The sequence below is a fragment of the Coffea arabica genome, chromosome 5c (genome assembly GCF_036785885.1).
Source record: "Coffea arabica cultivar ET-39 chromosome 5c, Coffea Arabica ET-39 HiFi, whole genome shotgun sequence".
NCBI lineage: Eukaryota > Viridiplantae > Streptophyta > Magnoliopsida > Gentianales > Rubiaceae > Coffea > Coffea arabica.
Genome location: NC_092319.1, coordinates 29,792,626 through 29,815,650, shown reverse-complemented (window position 1 = coordinate 29,815,650; position 23,025 = coordinate 29,792,626). Strand labels below are relative to the sequence as shown.

General features: G+C 39.5%; 1 protein-coding gene across 1 annotated transcript; it reads right to left on the bottom strand.

Moving 5' to 3' along the window:
* Positions 1-16,340: 16,340 nt before the first annotated feature.
* LOC113689201 (uncharacterized) lies at positions 16,341-19,262 on the bottom strand. Its single transcript, XM_027207007.1, has 4 exons — positions 18,623-19,262; positions 17,841-18,551; positions 17,203-17,578; positions 16,341-17,127 (listed from the first exon to the last, which is right to left on the bottom strand). The coding sequence occupies exons 1-4, from the start codon at positions 19,260-19,262 to the stop codon at positions 16,341-16,343; spliced, it is 2,514 nt and encodes an 837-aa protein (XP_027062808.1).
* Positions 19,263-23,025: the final 3,763 nt, after the last annotated feature.

The following is a 23,025-nucleotide window of genomic DNA, read 5'->3' as shown; positions in this document are numbered from 1 at the left end:
TTAGGGTTTTATCATTTTTTCCATGAATTTTCCCTTGAATACATATCCCTTATCCCATATTCCCTCTTATATTTTTATTCCCTTATCCTATGTGTAAGACATGACATTAGACTTGCATTTTATATAAGAAAATTAGAACTAGGTTAGTACATTTGCATGATTAGATAGGAGAAATACCCCTTGAATATGGGATATAGACGAGTTTGGCTTTCTAGCCTTAGCACGCTCGTATTCCTTCTATAAAAGGGAAAATTGGGTCACGAGTATTAGTCTCCCCGTATCCGTTATGATGCATTCCTTTAGATCATGTATTCATATATAATTATTTTTATTTTTCTTTTCACTTCTCTTTGAGTCTCATATTTTTACACAATTCGTGACTTCTTCGAAAGTTTACTTTTGGGCGTCGTAATTAATGCGATTTGCTTCAAATAATTTGAAAGAGACATGTTGACCCCGATACACTAGGTTTAGGCTTTGCATTCATGTAGTACATTCAAATGTGATAAATTTTTAGATTAAAATAAGAAAATCTTTGACTAAATCACGCAACTAGCCTTGGCTAGGTTGAAAGGGTGCCTTGAATTTTTATCTTTGCCTTCCTTTTTCCCAAATGTGACTCCCGAACACATTTCTCTGATTTTCGAGGATTTGGAGTCGTTTAAAAAGAGTTTTTCCTACTTTTTTATTAAAAATTCATTTTTAGGTGACGTGGTACACCTTAACTCAATACCAAGTGGCGACTCCGATTTTTATTCAAAAAATCCTTTTTAAACAATAATTTGGGGCAAAATTGTCGCACTTTTAAACCCCATTTTAGGCCCATTGTCTCTTTATTTGTTTTTTCTAAAAAATCAACAATTCCTTTTCACTCAAAATAAATAAAAATCCATTTTCCACTCAAATCAAAAATTCAATTCCCAAATCGAAATCAAATCAAAAATCCATTTTCTATAAACATATTTATTTTATTTTAAAAATGGGGCGCGACACTAATCCTATTCCAGGTATTTCAAACCTAGCGCTCTGATTTTCATCCCTACCAGCGGTCACTTAACTTTCAAACCAGTCGCATAATCCGACATCTTAAACTTTTAGCCTAAGATACACAACAGAGATCTGAAACCTAAGCTCTGATACCAACTGTGACGACCCCACTTCTCCTTAGGACGAACCCTAAGGGTTCGGCGGGCAGCCTGCCTAACTCTCGCCAGGGCTCAATACGAGTCAAATTTAAAGTTAAAGGTAATCAACCAATAACAAAAGTCAATATAAAGAAAAGTCGCTTCCTTATATAATCATTTGAATCTTACATCACAAGGTTTCCAAAAGGTACATCAAATTTCTCCAAAATACAACCACCATGAGTCAACTAATCAATTACATCCACAATTGTACCAAAATCAAGTCAAGACAGCTTCTCCAAAAATCTTTCCATTCCAAGCCCCTGTTAAGGAAAACAAACTACGGGGGTGAGCCAATGCTTAGTGAGGCCAAGAAAAGCATGCAAATACATAAGTTCAAGTAACAATAACACTGGTACAAGAAATCTAGCTAGAAAGTTCATGTAATTCACAAATAACAGTAAAGCACAATCAATAAGGATACGGAAGCTCTCAGGAGCTAAATTCCCATTGCTTTGCCAAGGCTTGATTCACTACCTCCATGTGATGACACTCCGTCAACCGAGTAGGTAGCAAGTCCATACTCGGATCCGTAATCAAACAATTACTGGAAGGGCAATATTACTCGAGTATGCCAAGCAAGATCTCAAAAGATCAAACTTATGATTTTCTCATGGTTCACCAGGCTTCTTGACCAACCCCATGCGGCTCGAGTTGTAAGGTTAGCCAATGAGTTTTGGGCATCCCCAGATGCACAAATACAATTTACCAAGTTCACGCAATTCAATCATCAAACCACTTCATACAATTCAATTGTCTAGTTAAGTACAAGAGAATGAGTGGATAAAGTACACACTCGTCTCGACAAGTCCCAATCACTTAATAAACAAGAAACAATTCAAGTATTTAGCAACAATTCATGCACTTGACACTCACCAATTCAAAAGTAAGTGAGCAAATAAGGTCTTTAGTTATCCGCACTGAGATTCCCTTCGAAACCCTCTTGAGCACCTGAAAAAATAGTAACCAACCATCACTCACGTATACTCTAGACCTCTTAACATTCAAGGAAGAAAATGCACTTGCTTAAAATTAAAGATAACGCCTTAAAAGAGTTTTACTCATCAAAAATCGAGATTTAAAAATGAGAATTTAAAGTCTCAAGTTTGAGTCAAGTTAAAGAAGGTTTTCTCGCTAAATCATTGAAATAATGTTCAAAGAGAACTCAAAAGTCATTTTTTATTCATGTCATGGTAAGTAAATCTCAATTCCAAAAGAAAGTACCAATTTCACTTTCGGCACAAAAATCGAGAAAAAGGTATATAGTTTCCATCTCTCAAAACTTCTAATCTCATATCCGAACTTTAAAATGTATAAAGAGCGTTCACATTTTCAAACTAATGGAGTCAAAACTCATCCAAAACTCTCCTCATTTCATAGAAATTGTCAAAGCTAAAGGTTTCAAGTTTTGGATAGAAAACTAGAGAAATTCCCTAAGAATCTCTCGAGTTAAAATGCTCCATTCTTAAAGTTCAAACTCATGGAAATCAAAGGCATAAGACAAGGGAGTGAAATCTATTTCTCAAGTATAAAAATGAGACACAATAATCAAGAAGTTAAACAACTAAGAAAACGCATTAAGAGAGGTTTATTCCATCGGGAATCGAGTTTCAAAAAACATGAGGGTGTTAAAGTCACAAGAGAACTTGTATCATCCATGAAATCAAGTTTGAAATGAACTATCAATCTCAAAAGGAAGTTGGAAATTCTTAAAAGTTCATTTCTTAAGAAATCAGAAATTTTCAGTTTTATGTGACAATACTTGGAAAATCATATCTCGAGTTTGGTAAGCCCAAAAATTGGAAACTTTACACCGTTGGAAACTAGATTCAAAGCACTAAAACTTTCCAGAAGACACTTCTCCCACATTCCAACTAGAAATCATTCAAATCTCAGTTCAAAATTGCTGTTTTCATGAAGACAGTGCAGAACCAGTTTTTGTTTTTTAGCAAAGTTTGAAATTTGGCAAAATTCACAGGTATTGAATTAACCTCTGAAATTCATAACACAGCAAGAGTTTCAAGTAAAGTTTCAAACACAACAAGCAGAACTAAATTTGGATTTTTGAACAGCAAGATACAAAAGGTCAGTCATTTCCAAACTCCTTTCACAAGTGAGATGAAATTGAGCCACAACATACAGTTTCACAGTTTCTCTTGAATAAATCGGTAAAACAGGTCAGTCTAATTTGCCGATTCGCTGCGGCTCACTCAAAATGAATTAGCAGGGCAGGTTTATACTGTTGGAAAGCTCTTGGTGTCTAGTTTCAAATGCCGCAAATGGCACTTGATTTCAACTTTTGTACAAAAATTTATACACAGATAAAGTACCCCTGGTCGGCTGCCCTGGTAGGTATTTTCTAGGTTTTTACCTTTTCGCAAAACCCAAGTTTTATGTAACCAATTGAAATAATTTTTGAAAGACAATTTCTACACACATAATACAACATATAACAAGCATTTTAGCAGCCATAAAAACAGCAAAAATTTGAAATCCAAGCAAGACAACTGGGCAAAAATTTCGGCCAGCACCTCTCTAGAGTTTCTCTCCTCTTACGAAGCCAATATCAAGTCACTCATCACACAAACAACAACAATCAGGTAAAAAGCCCCAAGTCCACTACCTAGAGGCCACCTCAAGACCACTAGCCTAGGATATAAAGCAAGAAATAAAAGTTACTCAAATCCTCTAGCCTAACTTCTTGATTAGGGTTTCAAACCCATGAAATACAACCTCTATTCTTGGTAAAATTTGAAAGATTAAAAAAGGATGAACTTGTTACCTTTTCAAGTTCTTGAACCCTAGGAAGAGCCAAGTTGTGCCCCACTAACCACCAAGAATCACCACAAGATGGAAGCTTCCTTCAAGTTGGATCAACTACTAAAGGTTTGGAGGATTTTGTATGGATCTTGGAGCAAGATTGGTGAAGAAAAATTGGAGCTTTTCTCCCTTGTTCTTGAGCGAGAGAGGGTCGGCCATAGAGAGAAGAAAAAGGGGAGAAAGTGAGCTTTGAAATGTGATGGGAAAGTGAGGTGAAAGGTAGCTTTTGGAGGGTAAAAGCCAACTTTGAATAGTAGCTCTAATAGTGTCATGCACTACCAATTCCTTCTTGCTTGCTACACTGAAATACTAATCCTCCAAGGTTGTTCTTCTAACATTACAAATACTCATACTTACTAGTCTAAAATTAATTTTCCAAGATCATTGCACTCTCAGATCAAATATCACCTCGAAAAATGTGTATTCTCTACTCCTTACTGGACGAGTCGTAGAAAAATTAAATTTGCTAATGGAACATTTTAAAAATATAAATAAGACATTGCTCCATGCAAATAAAATTAAAGTGGTTAAAATAAATTATTCGGAGAAAATGGGTAAATAAATAATTAAATAAGCCAGTAAATAAAATAAAAGTAAGAAAAATTCGGGTTCTCACATAACAGCGTGGTGTTAGGAGTGGTTGAGGAGCAGAGACAGTTGACCCGTGACCTTATGGTAGCACGAGCTGAGAGGGAGGAGATGAGGGCCACTATTGAGGCCCAAGCTGCCAGGATTCAGGAGCTGGAGGCTAGAGTTCTTGAGGAGCGTCATAGGGTTGACGCCTCCCACGCTCAATTTCAAGTGACCGATGGGCGCCTTATCCGGATAGTAGAGGAGGTGAGAGAGCGGGTGGATGGCATTATGGGTAGTGTGTAACCATGACCGAGCACAAAGAGGAGGCCATGGGTGGAGGTGGTGTGAGGGCCCGAAAATTTTCTTATTTTTATCATATTTTACTGGCTTATTTAATCATTTATTCACCCATTCTCTCTGAATAATTTATTTCAACCATTTTGAATCCATTTATATGGAACCGTGTCTCAATTATATTTTTAAAATGTCCCGTTAGCAAAAAATTAATTTTTTGCGGCTCATTTAGTAAGGAATAGCAAATACACATTTTTCGAGATAATATTCGATCCAAGAGTGCAATAATCTTGGAGAATTAAGAAGGATTAATAGTAGACTAAGAAAAGTCAATTGAGGGATTAGATATAAGTGAGTTAAAAATTTTCGCTTTATCGCGCGCGTGCCGATAGTTTCTCGAAAGTCGCACTATGCGACTAATTGGAGAATTGAGGAATTATTATTAGAATCATAAGTATGAGTAATTAAAATGTTAGAAGAAGTACCTTGGAGGATTAGTGCGTGAGTGTAACAAAAAAGAGAGAAAGTGGTAGTACGAAACCCTATTTCGACAACTATTCAAAGTTGACTTTTTGGCAAACTTAATAACCACTTTTCATCCAAGCTTCCCTCACAAGTTTCACCACACCAAACTCTCATCTCTCTCACCTCATTCGGCTGACCCAAAGGGGAAGAAAAGGGAAGAAAGGAACTCCATCTTCTAGCTTCGATTTGGCTTGCTAATCAACGTCCAACCATCAAACCTCTTGGAGATTCACTCTAGCTAGGAGAAAGAAGCAATCTTGTGGAGTTTCATGGAGAAATTTTGGTGGAAAAATCTGGTATTCGTCTAGGTTTAAAGGGTAAACACTTCATCTCTTTAATCGTTCCATTTCTCCAAATTTTAACGGTTAATCTTCATGGGTTTAAAGCCCTAATCGCGTTTATAGGCTAGCGGACTTGAGGAACTTTATTTCTCGCTTTAAATCCTAAGTTATCTATCTTGATGAGGCTTGTAGGTAGCTGACTTGAGGCTTGATTGTTTGATTATGGTTAGAAAGTGGAAAGAAAGTTGGAAAATTTGGGAAGGCAAGCTGGCTGAAATTCTGTTCATGTTGTTCTGTTTTCATTTCAAAATTTTGATGCTTGGTTGGCTGTTAAATTGATGGATATATGTTGTATTATGTGTATAGAAAGTGCCTTTCAAAAATCGTGTCGAATGGTTGCACGAAACCTGAGTTTTGGTAAAGATTCAAACCTGGAAAACGCCTAGCAGGGTACTTGGGCAGTGGTTCTTTGTCCGAACGTAACTCTCTGTACGAAATTTGAAATTGAGTGCCATTTGTGGCATTCAAAACTATACATTCATAGCTTTCCAACGGTATAAAAATCCACTGCTAGTTCATTTTGAGTGATCCGTAACGAATCAGCAAAGTCGGCTGTTCTATTTTGACAGTCTATTCGAATGAAACTAGGAAGCTGCATCTTGTGGCTCGATTTTGTCCCACTTGTGAAAAGATTTTCAAAATAATGTCTGCTGATGAATTGTAGCATTTGGACACTAGTTTCCAACGCCATAAATCATTCTCAATTTGGAGATTTATAGAGCTAGATATGATTTGATTTCGAAAATACGACAAAGTTGGAAATCGAAAACTTTTCCCTTTCTTGCTGACCGAATGGTCAAATCTATTTTGGGATGTTATATTTCAAAAATTTTAGTGTCATTTACCATCAATTGCTCATTAAATATTTCTGGAATCTTGGTTTCAAAAATGGAGCAAATTGGGGCTGATTTTGTTGGACAAAACTTTTGAAAAAGAAAGAGAAATAGGATGGCAGATTTGCTTTGAAGAATTTCACAAATTTTAGTCGTTTCGTTAACTACCTTCCCATGTGAGTTTTTATCTAAATCCTGATAGAGAGGTAGTCCACATATGGAAGTTTAAGTGTACCAAATTTGGCATAATTTTAATATCATTTTGAGGCCCAAATGATGCCCCAAAGATTGCTCTTTAAAACTGGAAAATCTTCTAAACAGGTTGCCGAAAAATCAACCGACTTCAAACCGTTATATCTTGTTGCTCAAAACTCTGAATTTAGTTCCGTTTGTTGTGTTTGAAACTTGGTTTGGAAATCTTATTGTTTATAAATTTCAGAGAATGATTCATGTGACAGCCCTACCTCCCCCTAAGGCGAACCAAAGGGTTCGGCGGACCGCCCGCCCAACTCTCGCCGGGACTCACTACGGTCCATCACTCATATCCAATAACATAGGGTACAACCTCAATAAGAAACGAAATAACATTTCCCAAGCTTAGAATGTATACTTACATACATACATTGCAAATCTCAAGTAGTGGTACAATTCCCCAAATAAGACAAAAGTCTTCAGTTCTCAAATAATTACAATTACAATATCAGGCTCAAATATTACATCAAATACTCATCAAGTGAATTGAATTCAAATTATACATGAGATATCCCTTCAAACACTCTAATAACTTATTACACGCGCTTCCTTTGTCTCGAGCCCTGTGGAGGGGAAATGAATATTTTTGGGGCGAGCTAGAAGCTCGGCGGGTATCCAGTAAAAATCAATAATCAAGTACATTTCACAATAATGCATTTAGATGATGGCATGACTTAGTAATCAAATGTAAGTTTATTTCTCTTATGAGCCAATGAAATCCTCGTACTTAGAATTCCAACGCTCAAACAGATCGATTAACAATCAAATAGTAATAGGGAGCCATCAGTGCTCCAAATAAATAGTGGTGGAGAGGTTGGTTCTAAGCACAAGACTTCCCAAGAACTCATTGGAGCCAAATCATTTCATGAACTCACATGCAAGCACACATGATATGCAATTGAGTAAACAATGCAAGAAATCGTTCAAGAGTAACTTTGGAAACAGTTTTGGAATCACTCACCAACCACAACTCAGGAACCATCCATCACAGACATTGCCTTGTTCAAGTCCAAGCCTTTCATTTCTACCAAGAGCCCACTCACTCAAAGCAATCAAATGCTCTCAAAGATTGGACAGCACTTTCCCTTAATTCCTTGATTTTTCACCCTATAAACAACACCAATACCATCTCAATTCAATCACATTTTCACATACAAATCATAGACTATAAAACACACCTAATTAGGGCCACAATACCCTTAAATCTTAACCAATTAAGAGCTCAATAACCAACCATAAGAAAGCCTCAAATTTGAAACCCTATGTGACAGCCCCACCTCTCCCTAAGGCGAAGCAAAGGGTTCGGCGGACCACCTGCCCAGCTCTCGCCGGGACTACGGATCCGGAACGAACGTAAACATTACCAACTGCTCAAAAGAACTTCGAGAAGATAACATTCGCTGTCCGAAACCCAAACAAGCACAACAACTTTAGATAACCCCAGAAAAGAACATTTTCAAGCCAAATCAACTCATGAACATGGTTAAACACTTTTATGTATACATGGTTGCAAATTTACAATTCAAAAGGGAATAGTTTGGTTAAAATAAATTTAGGGTTTCCAACCATCGAGTAGCTATACATAAGAATACTAAAACTAGCTCAACTCATGCTTCAAAACATCATAGTCTCCAAAAGGTGATTTCCTGTAAGGAAAACAAGGATAACAGAACGGGGTGAGTTAGAAGCTCAATGAGGTACCAAAAATATAACAGTAGAAATCATGAGAAAACACTTATAGGACACATATCCGCATCAAGTAAAAGAAATGAATGAACATCACAATTTAAAGGATACAGGTGGCTCTCAGGAGCCAAATTCCCGTTGCAATACTTGATCCAACATTGTTGACCCTCCGTCAACGTTCAAATAAAGGAACCAGTCCAGTAGATCACCACTTTAACGCCAAAATCCCGTTCACCAAACATACTCCTTACTGGGCCCGAACGCCAAACAGGAACAGGAATGGTAATACTCGAGTATACCGGAATCAAGAGTCTCAATACCCAAAGATTCCCCAGGAACAAGTACCTATGGATTGTCAACTATCTCAACCAAACCCTTGCTGACTCGATTTAATTAACTCCCCATGAGGTTGAGCTCAAGTTTAACAGGACAATCAAGTTTAACAGGATGATCGTTGGACACACTTCCAAATGATCTCATAACAAGTGCAAGTAACAAGTTCAAGTACATAACAAGTACAAGTAATAGATTCCAGTTCATTCAGTACAGGCAAGAGATCGAGCGTGATAAAGTACACCCTCGTCTTATACAAGATAGAAAGTCAGGAAAGATAATCAAATAGCAAGTCGCAAGTACAGAAAACCAATTTAGGGAGTGGTGCACTCACCTGATCAAACAAGGATAATTTCAAAAGTTTCCTTCCCAAGTATGACTTTACTCGCCGGCACCTCCTAGAACAATCAAGGCAAACACTTAAGACTGGACTCCAAGACCTAATAAGTGGAATTTGCAAGTAAAACTTGATTACAAGTCAGATGCCTATCCAAATGAACCATTAATGTAAAGCGAAGAGGTGACTTTGGAGTAAAAGATAACGATTAGTTCTAAAGGCATGAACAACCTCAAAACCCTACCTATAATGACTGACCAACTCCAAATTTGAAGTAGAAAATGAAAGTAAGAACGATACTAGGAAAACAGGATTTTCCAATTTCGCGCAACCCTATATGAAAAATCATATCTCAAGTTTTGTAAATCCAAAATTAGTAAAAGTTATACCGTTGGAAAATAAAGTCAAAGGGCTATAACTTTCCAAAGAACACCCTCATAAGAATCAGAACGCAAGTCAGTCAAATTCAAGCCTCAAGTTGCTGCTTGATCCAGTGGAAGACAGAACAGGTACAATATTTTAGTCAACTTTGAAAAATCACCATAAATGGTACAGACATAAACAGGGTTTGAAATTTACACGGTTTATAGCCCTATGAATATAGTTTAAAACACAACAAACGGAACTCAATTCTGACATTCCTACATTAAGATATAGTAAATTTCCCGAGACTGTGCAGAAGCTCCATGAAAATTTTAACAGCATTTCCCTTGTCATTCTTTATTTTCCAACCAAACCTCAACACCCACAAATCACAAGCTATCAAACACCTTTAATTAAAGCCACAATAAGGCTCAAATACGAGTCATAAACCGAGTCCACATATCACTAGAGTAAAATCATATGGAGTGTATAAGTGCAAAATCAAACTAGAACATATGCGGAAACGAAGTTTGGGTTGGAAAACAAAAGACAGATTTGCTGTTGCTTAGCGGAATTAACACAACTAAAGCTATCCTTGTCGGATTGAAGTGTAATTTACATCATTTCAAAGCTAAGAGAAAGGGCTACAATGTTTAAGAAGGCCACTCAGTCCAGTTTGCAATGTATCTGGGTCAAATTTACCAAAACAACCCCAGATTTTCCAGTTCAAAGTTTACGGTGGCAGTCCTAATTCATTCGATCATATATCAGCACCTACGACTCCAATTCAAGTGATTCCAAAACCATCTGAATGCTAAGATACCAGGCTATAAATGTTAAGAAAACATCAACAACTAAATCAGTAGTATTCCCAGTCAACCTAACCAATTACCAAAGCTGATTATCAGTTTCGGACAGAAACAGGGCAGCAGGGGTATTGCAGTCTTTTCACAGGATACATTACTCCGATTGGGTTGAAATTTTGTAGGAAACTATAAAACATCATTTTCTACAACTTTCATGTTTTAACCTTAAGCTAATTTGGCCTCTAACTTGCTCAAATAAATTTGGACAGAACAGGCCTGTTTGAAACCCTAACCTGGAAATTTTGCCCCAAACCAGAATTTTGCACAATCAACCATATCCAACATATATCAACTCCGTTTTACACAATAACTAACCAACAATCCATGACTAACCAATACTAAACATATGAAATCAGAAAAATCAAGCATAAAAATAAAAATCCATCAATCTTCACAAGTTATGAAATCATCCAAAAAATCACTTATTCAACTACCACAAGGCACCAATTTAGCATTATCATGAACAAGAAAGAATTTCTTGGCTACTCACCTTACCAACCCAAGAAAGGAAGCAACTTAGCACCTTAATCTTCCAAACCACATGATAACCAACCTTGCAACCACTAGACTAGGGGTTTTTATGGAGAGAATCCAAGTTTAATCGGTTAGATTTGAGGATTAAGCGAGATTGGAAGCCAAAGAGTTGAGAGTTTTCTTTTCTTTTCTTGTGGAGAGAGTCAGCCAAGAGAGGGAGAGAATGATGAATTTTTGGTGAATTTTGGGAATTATTTGGTAAAGTTGGCCAATTAGTCAAAGTCCAAGATGAAATAGGGAGGTGACACTTGTCACCTTAATTAATGCATGGCTATCCTTTTGTCCCTCTCACACCAATCCATCTAGTCACCTCTAATTAGTCCCTCTCACACCAATCCATCTAGTCACCTCTAAAATGGAAATGCTCACTAGTGGGACTGACCCACGGCTAGTGGCAGTGCAAAAATGAAATGCCTTGACAATCGGTCAGTGAGATTAAACCCGAGCCTGCCGTGATAAAACTTGATTTGATTTTTTATTTTGATTTTTTTTACTTTTTTTATTTTTGATTTTTGATTTTTGATTTTTGATTTTTGATTTTTGATTTTTTGATTTTTTTGATTTTTTTTTTTTGGAATTTTCCTGATTTTTTGATCTTTTCAAGAGAACCTTTTCAAAAATAATTTGCTCCAGTGTAGGGCCTTCTTCCTTCTTTCTCCTTTCTTCTTTTTCGGTATCGGCCTTCCACATCACCAAATGCTTTTTCGTCGATTTCAGCCATAAATACCTGCACATGGGCTTACCAAAGTATAACATGCACTTAAATTTCATGAAAAGAGCAGCGTGATTGATTCGAAAATGTCTTGCTTGACTCTTGAAATCCTCAAATGTGTTATAAAAATTTGCCCCAGTATGGGTTTCTTTTGTGAAATCTTATAAATAAAAATCTGCCCCAGTGTAGGCCTCTTTGATTGCAAAAATTTGTTTAGATGATTCTCCATTTATTTGAAAGTAAGAAACTGTGTTTCCTAAAATTTAGGAGATAACCTCATATTACACATAATGAGAAGAAAATTGAACGTCTCGCTTAAATTCATACAGAAATTTCATTATGAATCTCTCAAAATAATACCAAAGTAGAGAAGATTTCTTCCTCACTTTAGCATTGATGCTTAGGATAATGGGTCACCACTTCTTGTTAGCTCGTCTTTCAGGACCAATCAAGTGGGTATTATTTCTGATTTTTAAGGTGGCTAAGGAAATGGGAGGTCAGAATCTGTCTCATTCTTGCGCCCAAATCGTATCAAACCCATTCAATATCACATCTTAGTGAAAGCAAGTAGTTTGTCACCCCTATTTCTTAAGAAAATTTAGTCAACATATAAGCTTTTTAGGCTTGTAACGTATGGGCAGAAACGATAGCTAAACATGTGAAAACAGGTTATAGTCTTAAGATCACAAATGATTGATGGATTCCTTAGAAGCATAATCCCTACTTCGAGTTGTCATGAAGGATAAGTCAGCGATGGACTTTATGAGCTTGTAATGTGGCTTGAAAACGATAGTTAAACAATAAGACTTTCAAGGACGTTGCACCGAAAATCGCATTTTTTCTAAAATTGCTCCTATTTTGAACTCGAAGATCCTGAACTTTGTTTGACTTTCATTATTACTCAACAGGGACTTCACCATCGAATCTTTTGTATTTCATTTGCATTTATTTCGCTCGCTTTTTTCCTCTCTCTCTCTCTCTCTTTTTTTAATGGCATCTTTGCGGGTTTTCACATGATGAGCACTGTCAATTTCACAGCTAATCAATTCAGAAGTACATCTAAAAAATTTGTTGGCATCAGTATATGAGCATCACTTGCCAATAAATTAGAAAATTTCTTGATAGAGATAATGCAAAGAATAGAAGTCAGGACTTTCGACTTTTGTAATGAGGTCTGGTAGGGTGCTTAGAAAAGTTAAGGCTTGAAAACATATTTTAGAAGTAGTTTAAATGATCTGAGATCGCGTTATCGTATCAATCCTATTTTAGTGTTAAACCAAAACTTGCCCCAATTTATTCTCAATTGAGGCTCTTTTTTCTTTCATTTGCTTCTTTTTTCCTTTTTGGGCTTCTGCCATTCTTTTGAAATTTTCAAAATTTGCCCCAATTTATGTTTAACCGAGGTTCTCTTTTCTTCTTCTTCTTCTTTTTTTTTTCTTTTTGCTTTTGTTGCTTTATCACTTTTCACCTCTTGAGACTTTTCTTTCCTTTGCAATTCAAACTTGCCCCAGTGTGGGTTTGTGATTCTCAGAGGTTGTTAAACGAAGTATTTTATTCTGAAGACTCAAAAGGGATAACTAGGTGTAGACACCAAATTTTTGGTGTAATTTCATTTTTAGTTTTTTATTTGTCGTGTTCGTTTTTTAGTTTTTAGTTTTTAGTTTCTAGTTTTATTTTTATTTTTAAGTTTTAGCATAGAATTTCTTGAAAAAAGGAAAAAGAAAAAGCATTCAAAAAAAATATGACTTAGTCGTTTGTAACTTAAATTCAATGCTTTCTTGAAAGTGAAAAAGAAAAGAAAAGTAAAAACGATGAAAATAGAAAATGAAAAAAAAGGAATTGGAAATTGCACTTTGTTGTTTCTAGTTTATTTATTTTTCACCCAATTGTTTTTGTTATTTATTTTTATTATTATCAATTTTGTTTTTTTTTTATTTTTAAAAGGAGAGAGCTCCCCAACTTTTATTAAATGCGAATAAAAAAACGAACGAGGAAACAAGTCCCACCGTTCAATACATGCCAGGAACCGTAGGAGAAACTATTCCTAACAATTAAAGTTGCGAATATATGGATAACCTATTGCATCCAAATGAATCAATGACCGAGCTCTACTTGGCAGCTGCTGATGAGATTGGAAAGTAACCCATGAACTCTCCAGAGATAACGCCGCTAAGCTGTCTGCCACGGCATTCGCCTCACGATAAATATGCGAAATGGCCCCATTCACCTTACCTAGCAACAGACGAATTTGGCTTAAGACGCTACACAACGGCCACTTACCAACCGTTTGACTAGTAACCAGCCGTGCCAATGCTAGAGAATCCACTTCCACTAAAATACCTGACAACCCTGTCCCAACACACCACTGTAGCCCAGTCAACAATGCTAAACCCTCCGCATGAACCACTTCACATTCTCCAAACTCCTTATAAAAAGCACCAAGCATCTTCCCTTCAAAATCTCGTATCACTCCACCGCCTTTTGCCAACCCATTGGTCACACTTGCGTCGGTGTTCAGCTTGATTGACCCCCGAGGAGGCTTCATCCATGATATAGCCTTCGGACGTAATGATTTAGCTGGTTTGATCCGAAAGTACCGAGCAAAGTACGTATCCGTATCCCCCTCCAACTGAAATCTGTTTAACATGCGTGCAGCCCCCGTAGCAAACAACCACCCATTGACATCAAAAATAACTTTAGAATAGGCCGAGGGAATATTTCCAAACCAAGCATCATTTCTACTACGCCACATAAACCACAGCACTACAACTGGTATAGCACACCGAACATGATTCAATCGTCCATTCCCAGAAGATTGAAACCACACCACTAGCAGCGAAGAAACACATGAGAATGATCCCCACGGGATTCCGCAAGCCAGAAAGAAATGCTGCCAAACAGCACTTGCTAATCTGCCCTGCACAAAAATATGATGCAAGGACTCCGCTGAATCACCACAACAGTCGCATTTGGAAACCAAAGAAAATCCTCTAGAACGGAGCTTGTCGTCCAGAGGAAGAAAATCAGCCAAAACCCTCCAAGCTAGGTAAGACATTTTTAAAGGCAGCAATGGACACCAAATTCCACGCCAAACCAAGGACAGGTTACGCCGCTGTCTAATTAACTCCCAGGCTGACGACACAGTGAACGTACCATCCGCCGAAGGAGCCCAAACCAATTCGTCCTTAAGAGCCAGATCAACAATTGTTTGTGAAATACTATTAACAACAGATCGAGGAAGAACCTGGAGGAGCCGTTGAATATTCCACCCCGTAGAGCTATAAAACTCAGCTACTAAGCAATGAGGAGGCACCCCATCAAACTGCCTGCTAAGCGGTTCATCGAAAAGCCATCGATCATGCCACAAATCGATGAACCCCTCGCCAAGGCGCCAACGAATATTGTCTTCAGCTATAGCCCGAACCGAGCAGACCCGCTTCCATGTTGCCGACCCAACGCCAGCCGCTGCCAAGAATGGATGCTGAGCGCCAATATACTTGCGATGCATAAAGCTTGCCCACGGAGAACTCTTTTGACGAATTCTCCACCATAATTTCATTGCAAAAGCCTTCTCTAAGTCCAACAGAGATCGAAATCCCAACCCCCCTTCTTCGACTGGGAAACATACTTTCTCCCAGGAAGACCAATGAATCCGTCTACCATCCTTGCCATCCCACAAGAACGCATTAAACAGCCTGCCTAACCTAAGAAAAACCCCCTTAGGTGGTTTAGAAACCTGCAACAGATAAAGAGGCATTGAGTTCAACACATGACGAAGCAAGATGAGCTTCCCCCCAGCAGAAAGAAACCGGGAGCTCCAATGATGCAGCTTTGCTCTAACAGAAGCAAAAACTCCATCAAAAAAGATACTTTTCCTACGGCCACTAGTAAGTGGAACTCCCAAATATTTCACAGGCCAAGACTGCTCTTGAAATCCCGTAACTTGCTGAATTAAGGTGATAATCTCCGAAGGAAGCTTCGACGAACAAAGGAAACGACTCTTGGAGAGATTAATTTTTTGGCCAGAAAGAATTTCATATTCTCGAAGAAGGGACGACACAGCCAGCAGACATTCAGACGATGCCCGCGTGAAAATAACCATGTCATCGGCAAACGCAAGAAACGGGACCAGCCCTCCCTTAGACAAAAATCTAAAACCCGGGGAGCTGGTAAACAGCTGCTGGAGGCCCCGGCCAAGAAATTCAGATACAAAAAGGAAAAGAGTGGAAGATAGAGGATCCCCCTGACGAACCCCTCTAGTCGACTTGAAAAAACTCGTAAGCTCCCCATTAACCAACACAGAAAACCAAACATTGGATATTAAACGAAAAATTAGATCTACCACACCTTCCTTAAAGCCAAATTCACGAAGCATGTATAATAAAAACCCCCATTCCACCCTGTCATAGGCCTTCTCCATATCCAATTTCAATATTACGTTAGGGTGACGCAATTTCTTGTCCGAATCCAGAATTAATTTCTGAGCGAGGAGAACATTATCCTGTATTCCCCTGCCCGGTATAAAGCCAGTCTAAAACTCTAAAATCAACTTAGGAAGAAGCTGATTAATGCGGCTAGACAAAATCTTAGAAATGATCTTCGAGCTAACATTGGATAAGCTTATTGGGCGGAAATCTTTCCACTCACACGCCCCCTCCTTTTTAGGCAATAATGTGATCGTGGTACTTCAAAACCCACGAGGCATTGTGGCACCAGCGAAGAAATCCTTCACCGCATCCATGAAGTCGTCCTTGATACACTCCCAGCAACTTTGATAAAAGCCCCCTCCAAACCCATCAGGGCCCGCAGCACTCTGAGGGTCCAGGGAGCATATTACCGTATGAACTTCTTCTACCGATGGTGATTTCAGCAGCATGTCGTTCTCCTCCTGCGTAAGCTTGGGCAGATCAAGAGACGGTCTGCTGCCAGAACAAGCAACGCGGTCGGCCGTGAACAAAGAGGAGAAAAAATCACCCGCCGACAGCTTAATATCATCAATACTATCAAACCAACAGTCCCCGTTACCCCTAATGCGTGTAATAAAATTAGAGCTGCGTTTTTGCTTAACTGCTGCATGGAAAAAGGATGTATTAGCGTCGCCCTCTTTGATCCATTTGATCGCTGCCTTTTGTCTCCAGAATTCACATTCCAACGCTAGCTCCCGAGAATGAACTGCCCTTGCCTCGTGAACTGCCATCCTCGACAGCGTATCTCTATTCTGGTCATACAAAATTTCCTTGGCCAATAAATTATCTGCTGCCACTTGGACCCTTTGAGAGACATTCCCAAATACACCCACATTCCATCGAGATAAAACTCTTTTAACCACCTGCAACTTATTAAAGAATTTCTGCATTCCCACTCCAGACACAGTCTGAGCCCACGCAGACTTCACTGTTGTTTGAAAACTGGAATGACCTCGCCAGACGTTAAGAAACCGGAATGAAGAGCGCCTAGTTGACGTACTTCCCCCCCTGATCAACAACGGACAATGATCAGACCGCCCTCATTGAAGATGAGCTACTCGAGTCATCTCAACATCAGACAACCAAACGCCATTAACGACCGCTCGATCGAGACGCTGCCACATGCGACCATTGGTCCATGTGTAAACAGACCCATCGAATTGAACTGGGAATAGCCCACTCCGATGTAAAGCAGAGTTGAATTCCTCCAAATCACGAATATTGGGAGCTGATCCTCCAATCCTTTCCTCCGCGCAAGAAATAACGTTGTAGTCCCCTACGGCAATCCATGGAAGAGTAATAGACGTAGAAAATTGCTCCAAAGCCTCCCATAGCCGTCTCCTACCAATTCTGTTACACTTCGCATAGACAGCCGAAATAATAATGGAAGAACCAGACGGGAAAGACAAATATATATGAACTAATTGATCCACAGCTTCTACAAAAGAATACCTAGCCTCTGAACACCAGAATATCCAGATTTTATTATGCACGAAAGACCGGGCAAAATCAAATCCCAAGAACAGCTGCACACTCTCCAAATGAGAGACATTAGCTAATGGTTCCAACAGAATCAATAACCTAATATTGTGTGATCTACAAGTGCAACGAATATACCGCAATGAATCCCTGTTCGACGCACCCCAAATGTTCCACACTATAAACTTAATTGGATTTAACATTATTAGACCGAAGATTATAATGCGCAGATGAAGTCATACCTTCTCGTTTCCTGGACTGTCTACTACGACCCTTGTGGCCTTGAATCAACTTTTGCAGCAAATGAGAGTCAGTATCATCCAGAGAAACTCCCGTAGCAACCGGATCGCAACAAAGCTTAGATGCTTGGATTCTGCTGGGCAGCCGATCCTGAAAACTTTTAAGCTCAACCAAGGAAAGACCTTTCACCCCCGACCGGCCTTCAGAATTAGACCGCACCAGTCGAACATGACCGTGGTGCCGTGTAGGAGAGAGAGAATAAGAAGTCCGCTCATGGTTCGGTACTAAAGACGCAGACGGCAACAGACGGTCATCCTCATCAGAAGAGAGGATATTGTCCGATAAAGCCTTAATCGGAGAAGAAGATTCTTGGGGAACAAGGGTGAGAAAATTCTGCGCATCCGCATCAGCCCCCCGAGATGCATTAGAGAGAACAGGAATAGGAAAAGGTACACTAGCTGGAGGAGAATTTCCCCTAATAGAGTTAGCAGACGGTGGTGGAATATCAGGGATGGCAACATCCATTGCAGAAATACCATTTTCAGGCTCTGTTACCCCCATGGCTACCACAAGCCCAGAATCCACAACAGGAAGAGATTCATCAACAGCAGGTACCCCCTTAGGTTGAAAGACTTGTCTGACGTGCGGCGTAGCTGATGGTCCAGAACGGCGCACCGGCCGCAATTCCGGATGTTTGCGATGACAGACAGATTCTGTATGACCAATCAACGAGCAAAACCCACAATAAGAGGGATAATCTTCGTACTCAATTTTTTGCCAAAACCCCACTGATCATCTCCAATCCAAATCCTGGATTTAGGAGACTGCAATACATCGATCTCCAACAATATACGGGCAACAGATGGGCGTTTCAGTGAAGTCGTAGCTTCATCCACTTTCAAGGGACGGCCAAGTAAGGTACCTAGCTTAAGCAAAAATTGCTTTTCAAAAAACGGCAATGGAAGACCCGGAAAATTGACCCAAACTGGTGCAATTGATGACTCTGCTCCTGGTTTAAAATCAATTGTCCATTTCGACAGGGACATATGAAACTTGCCTACGTACCAAGACCTGCGACACCAAAGCCTGGTGTAATCTTCCTCCTCGGATGGACGTAAAAGAATGTGCTTGGAATCTAATAAACCAATCGGGCACTCACCCCTCAGCCCCAAAGAAACAATAAATTTGCGAATAAGCTCCATGGACGGACGGCCTACGGCAAACCTGCCGACTAGCGCGTTAGAGTAAGGCGCCGCAATCTGCATCATATCTTGACGAGAGATGACCAACGATGGCTCCCCCTTGTATGTACTGAGATGGCCAATACCAGAGGACGAAGAAGAAGGAGATTGAGAGAGCAGGGAGGCGAACGTCTTCGACGGCCGAACGAACGGCGGCGCCTCCCCATGCAGGAGAGCCGCCATGAAACCCTAGCCCGACCCTAGCCCGACCTGTACCCTAGCCTGGTGTAATCTTCAATTTTGTTTTTATTAATCTCAGAAAAAAAAAAGATACGCGACTTGCAAGCTGCGGTTTTTCGCAGCTTGCAAAGAAGGGCTTGGGCAGCCCTTTGGTTACAATTTTGGAGAGGATAGCTGAGGGTTTTAGGGTTGCTAGCTTGGTATAAATAGAACAGAAAAACACAGCTTTAGGGTAGAGGATACAGAGAGAGAAAGGTCTGTAGACAACAAATTTTTGGTGTAATTTCATTTACTTTTTATTTTCAGTTTTTTATTTTAGTTTTATTCACTTTTTAGTTTTTAGTTTAGTTTTTATTCTTAGCGTAAAATTTCTAGGAAAAAAGAAAAAAAGAAAGAAAAATATTCAAGAAATATGTTGAGTTGTTTTAATACAATGTTTTCTTAAAGAAAAAGAAAAAAAGTGAAAAATGATGAAAAATGAAAAATGAAAGAAAAAGATTGAAAATGGCAATTTTGTTGTTTTAGTTTGTTTATTCTGATACATTTGTAATTAAAATTGTTGTTTTTATTATTATTATTTAATTTTACTTTTATTTTTGTTAAATTATTAAGTTAAAAAAAAAAAACCTGCAGCATGCAAGCTGCGCATTTTTCCGCAGCTTGCAAGGAGGAGTTGGGGGGAGCTATCGGAGGGCCAGGAAAAAGGGTCAAGCTGGGGTGGTTTAGAAACCATTGGATGATAGGATTAGGGATTAGGGGGGGTCATATAAATAGAAAAGAGAACAGCAGCAGCAAGGCAGAGGGGGATAGGATCGAAAAAAAAAACAGAGGAGGAAGTTTGGTCATGAGGGCTGAGAGTCTGTGAAAAGAGGGGGCTGAAGGAAAAGAACAAAAAAGGCTAGAGCATACAGAGAGAGAGGAGGCGACTGCATCGGAGGAGGGAGGTTTTGGTTGACGGCTCAAAAACTAGAGAGAAAAGGGGTGAGATGGACGGCTGAAGAGAAAAAGGTGTGGCTGTGAGAAAAGGCTAGTGTAAGAAAGAGAGAAACCAGAGAAGGGAGGGCAGCCGCAAAGGTGACATTTTGGCAGCAGCCGAAAGAGAGAAATCGTGGGAGGAGCTTGACTGAACAAAAAGAAAATCTGAGGAAGAGCATCGAGTGGCGGCTGGAAGCAAGGATAGGGGAAGAGAGGGCCGAGAGATTGGGAGAGCTTCAAGAGAAGTCTGAAGACCAAGGTGAGAAAAGAAACGGGAGAAAAGGCTGAACCAAAAGAGAGGTTTTTCGGCTAGCCATACACTTACCCTCCTGATCCTTCATTTTTCCCTATTTGCATGCAAGGCCCACAACCCCAAATCACTTCAAACATACCACTAGAGCCACATACTCTTTATCACACTGCTGCTAAGCTATTCCTACCTGACCATATTGTTCAAACCAAGTCAGAAATGGGGGAATCTTCCGCTCTCGTTGATATAAAGCTGCTCAAACGCCTTGACCGTTTTGATGAGTTTATAAGGAGGAGTCAGGGTTTGAACAAACAAGGAGTGCTGGACTATGATGAGCTTTGCCTTTTCCCGAATGTACAGTTGCCTGAGGGATTCAAAACCCCGAAATTCAACAAATACGATGGCACGGGCAATCCCAAGACACACCTCCGATTGTTCGCCAACAAGTTGGGTAGGCCAACAGATGATGAAAATCTGCCTTTGAGGCTATTCCCCGAAAGTCTGGAGGGGGATGCACTCGACTGGTATTCCAAGCTGAAACCCGAAGAAGCGAAGACCTGGCTTGACTTGTCCAACGCTTTTGTAAAGCAGTACGAGTATAATTGCGAGCTGGCTCCAACACGAACCACGCTGGAAGGAACAAAAAGAAAACCCTCTGAGGATCACAAGACTTATGCTAAGAGATGGAGGAAAATAGCTGCAAAAGTCGAGCCACCAATGACTGAGGACGAAATCATACGCACCTTCATTAAGGCACATGATCCGCCATACTTTGAAGAAATTTTTCGAATAACTGGTTGTTCCTTTGCCGAGATTGTTAATAAATTGGAAGAATATGATGAGTTTATAAGGGCAGGAAAGATTATTAACGTGTCGGCTCTGAAATCGCAATTGGAAGCAATGCAAAATCAAGGCGGCGGTAACAAGAAATCCCCATTCAAAAAGAGAGAAGATGAGGCTTCATTTGTCTCGAATCGAGGCCCTGGTCCCCAACCGAGATACCGACAGAACTCCACCTATTCACCCCGTTACCCGTATCAATCATACCCTCATCTTGTTCACCATACCAATACCACTCATCCTCAACCTCGACCAAATTACCCAAACACACCTACAACACCATTTCATATTTCTCCACATAGCTTTCAAACTAGACGTCGCTCTCCTTATCATCCAAGACCCACCTTACCCGTCAACCATAACTACAACTATCAACAGACCGCAGGCACCCAAGACCCGGCCCGATATAGAACTTTTACCAATTTAGGTCGGCCCTTGGATCAACTATATGAGCAACTCAAGGCCGCAGGGAAAATTGGTACAATACCTCCTAAAGCCTATGCTAAAGGATTTCCCCCTGATTATAATCCTCAATCTTTTTGTGCCTATCATTCCGGAGCTCCTGGACATTCTATTGCCAATTGTCGGGTACTTAAACACAAAATCCAAGACATGATTGAGGCCGGAGACATAATTTTGAGAGGGAGAGAAGAACAAGGACCAAGTATAAGTACAAACCCCTTTCCCAGACACAAGGACACCTTTGAGGCATCTACCTCCAATGACGAGATTTGAAAATCCTGAAGGAGCTCTGCACAATTTGGATGGCTGATTATCCTCCCTCTCGAAGGAAATTTTGATGAATCTAGGGGTTGTCATTTACTAAAATTCACGAAAACTTTTTCTTGCATATGTAAATAGCTTAACGAAAGCATCTTTTGCAATTGAGTTTTGTCTTGTTTCTGCTTTGATTTGGAGTTTCATGAAATGCATAATTTGTTTATTTGTTTATTTGATTATTCTTTGAGATGGCCAAAGATGAAATTATTTGACCCTTTGAATATCATTGTTCTGGAATCCGATGATCCCTTCATTGAAAATTCCTTCATTGAAAAATCCCTTCATTTGAAAAATCTCTTCATCGAGAAATCCCTTCTTTGAGAAAGCCTTCATTGAGAAAATCCTTCATTAAGAACCCCCTCATTGAGAAATCCTTTTTTTTAGGAAGCCATACATTGGAAAATACCTCCATTTGAGAAATTCCTTCATTTAAGAAAATCCCTTTCCGACCAGGTTGAAAGCTGATTGGTTAAAGCAGTGTCATCAACGATTGATTCTGATTGATGAAAAGCAGTTGAATGCTATGTGCCATGACCAATGTTGTCAAAACGCATGGCCTGAGTTCATAATAAAAGGGGCCGCCACCGATCTTCTGAAGAAGGGAACAAAGTGCTAAAGTAATGAAGGATGAAGTCGAAGGCAAAATTTGCTTCAAATTGGCAAAGCTCATTGGGTGTTCAAAAGGTATTACCTGGCGGGGCATTCATGGATGGACAGACATTCTCTCAACCTGTCAACTCAGACATGTGTAAGAAATTTTTTATTTTGATTATGCAAATTCCTTCTAGGAAGTCATGCAAGAGACGAGGCAAAAGTCAGGCCATCTTCCTTTCCAATCAAAACATTTCATCCCTAGTCGTCCCTTTTGAGCTATCAGAACAATAATTTTTTTTTGCAACCCCTGAAGATTGCAAACCCCAC

Coding starts and splice junctions, on each gene's coding strand:
- LOC113689201 (XM_027207007.1), bottom strand. CDS start 19,262: ATGGCGGCTCTCCTGCATGGGGAGGCGCCGCCGTTCGTTCGGCCGTCG. Junction 18,552..18,622: donor GATTGGAGATGATCAGTGGG/GTTTTGGCAAAA, acceptor TTGGTCATACAG/AATCTGTCTGTCATCGCAAA. Junction 17,579..17,840: donor ACAGTCCAGGAAACGAGAAG/GTATGACTTCAT, acceptor TCTGGTGTTCAG/AGGCTAGGTATTCTTTTGTA.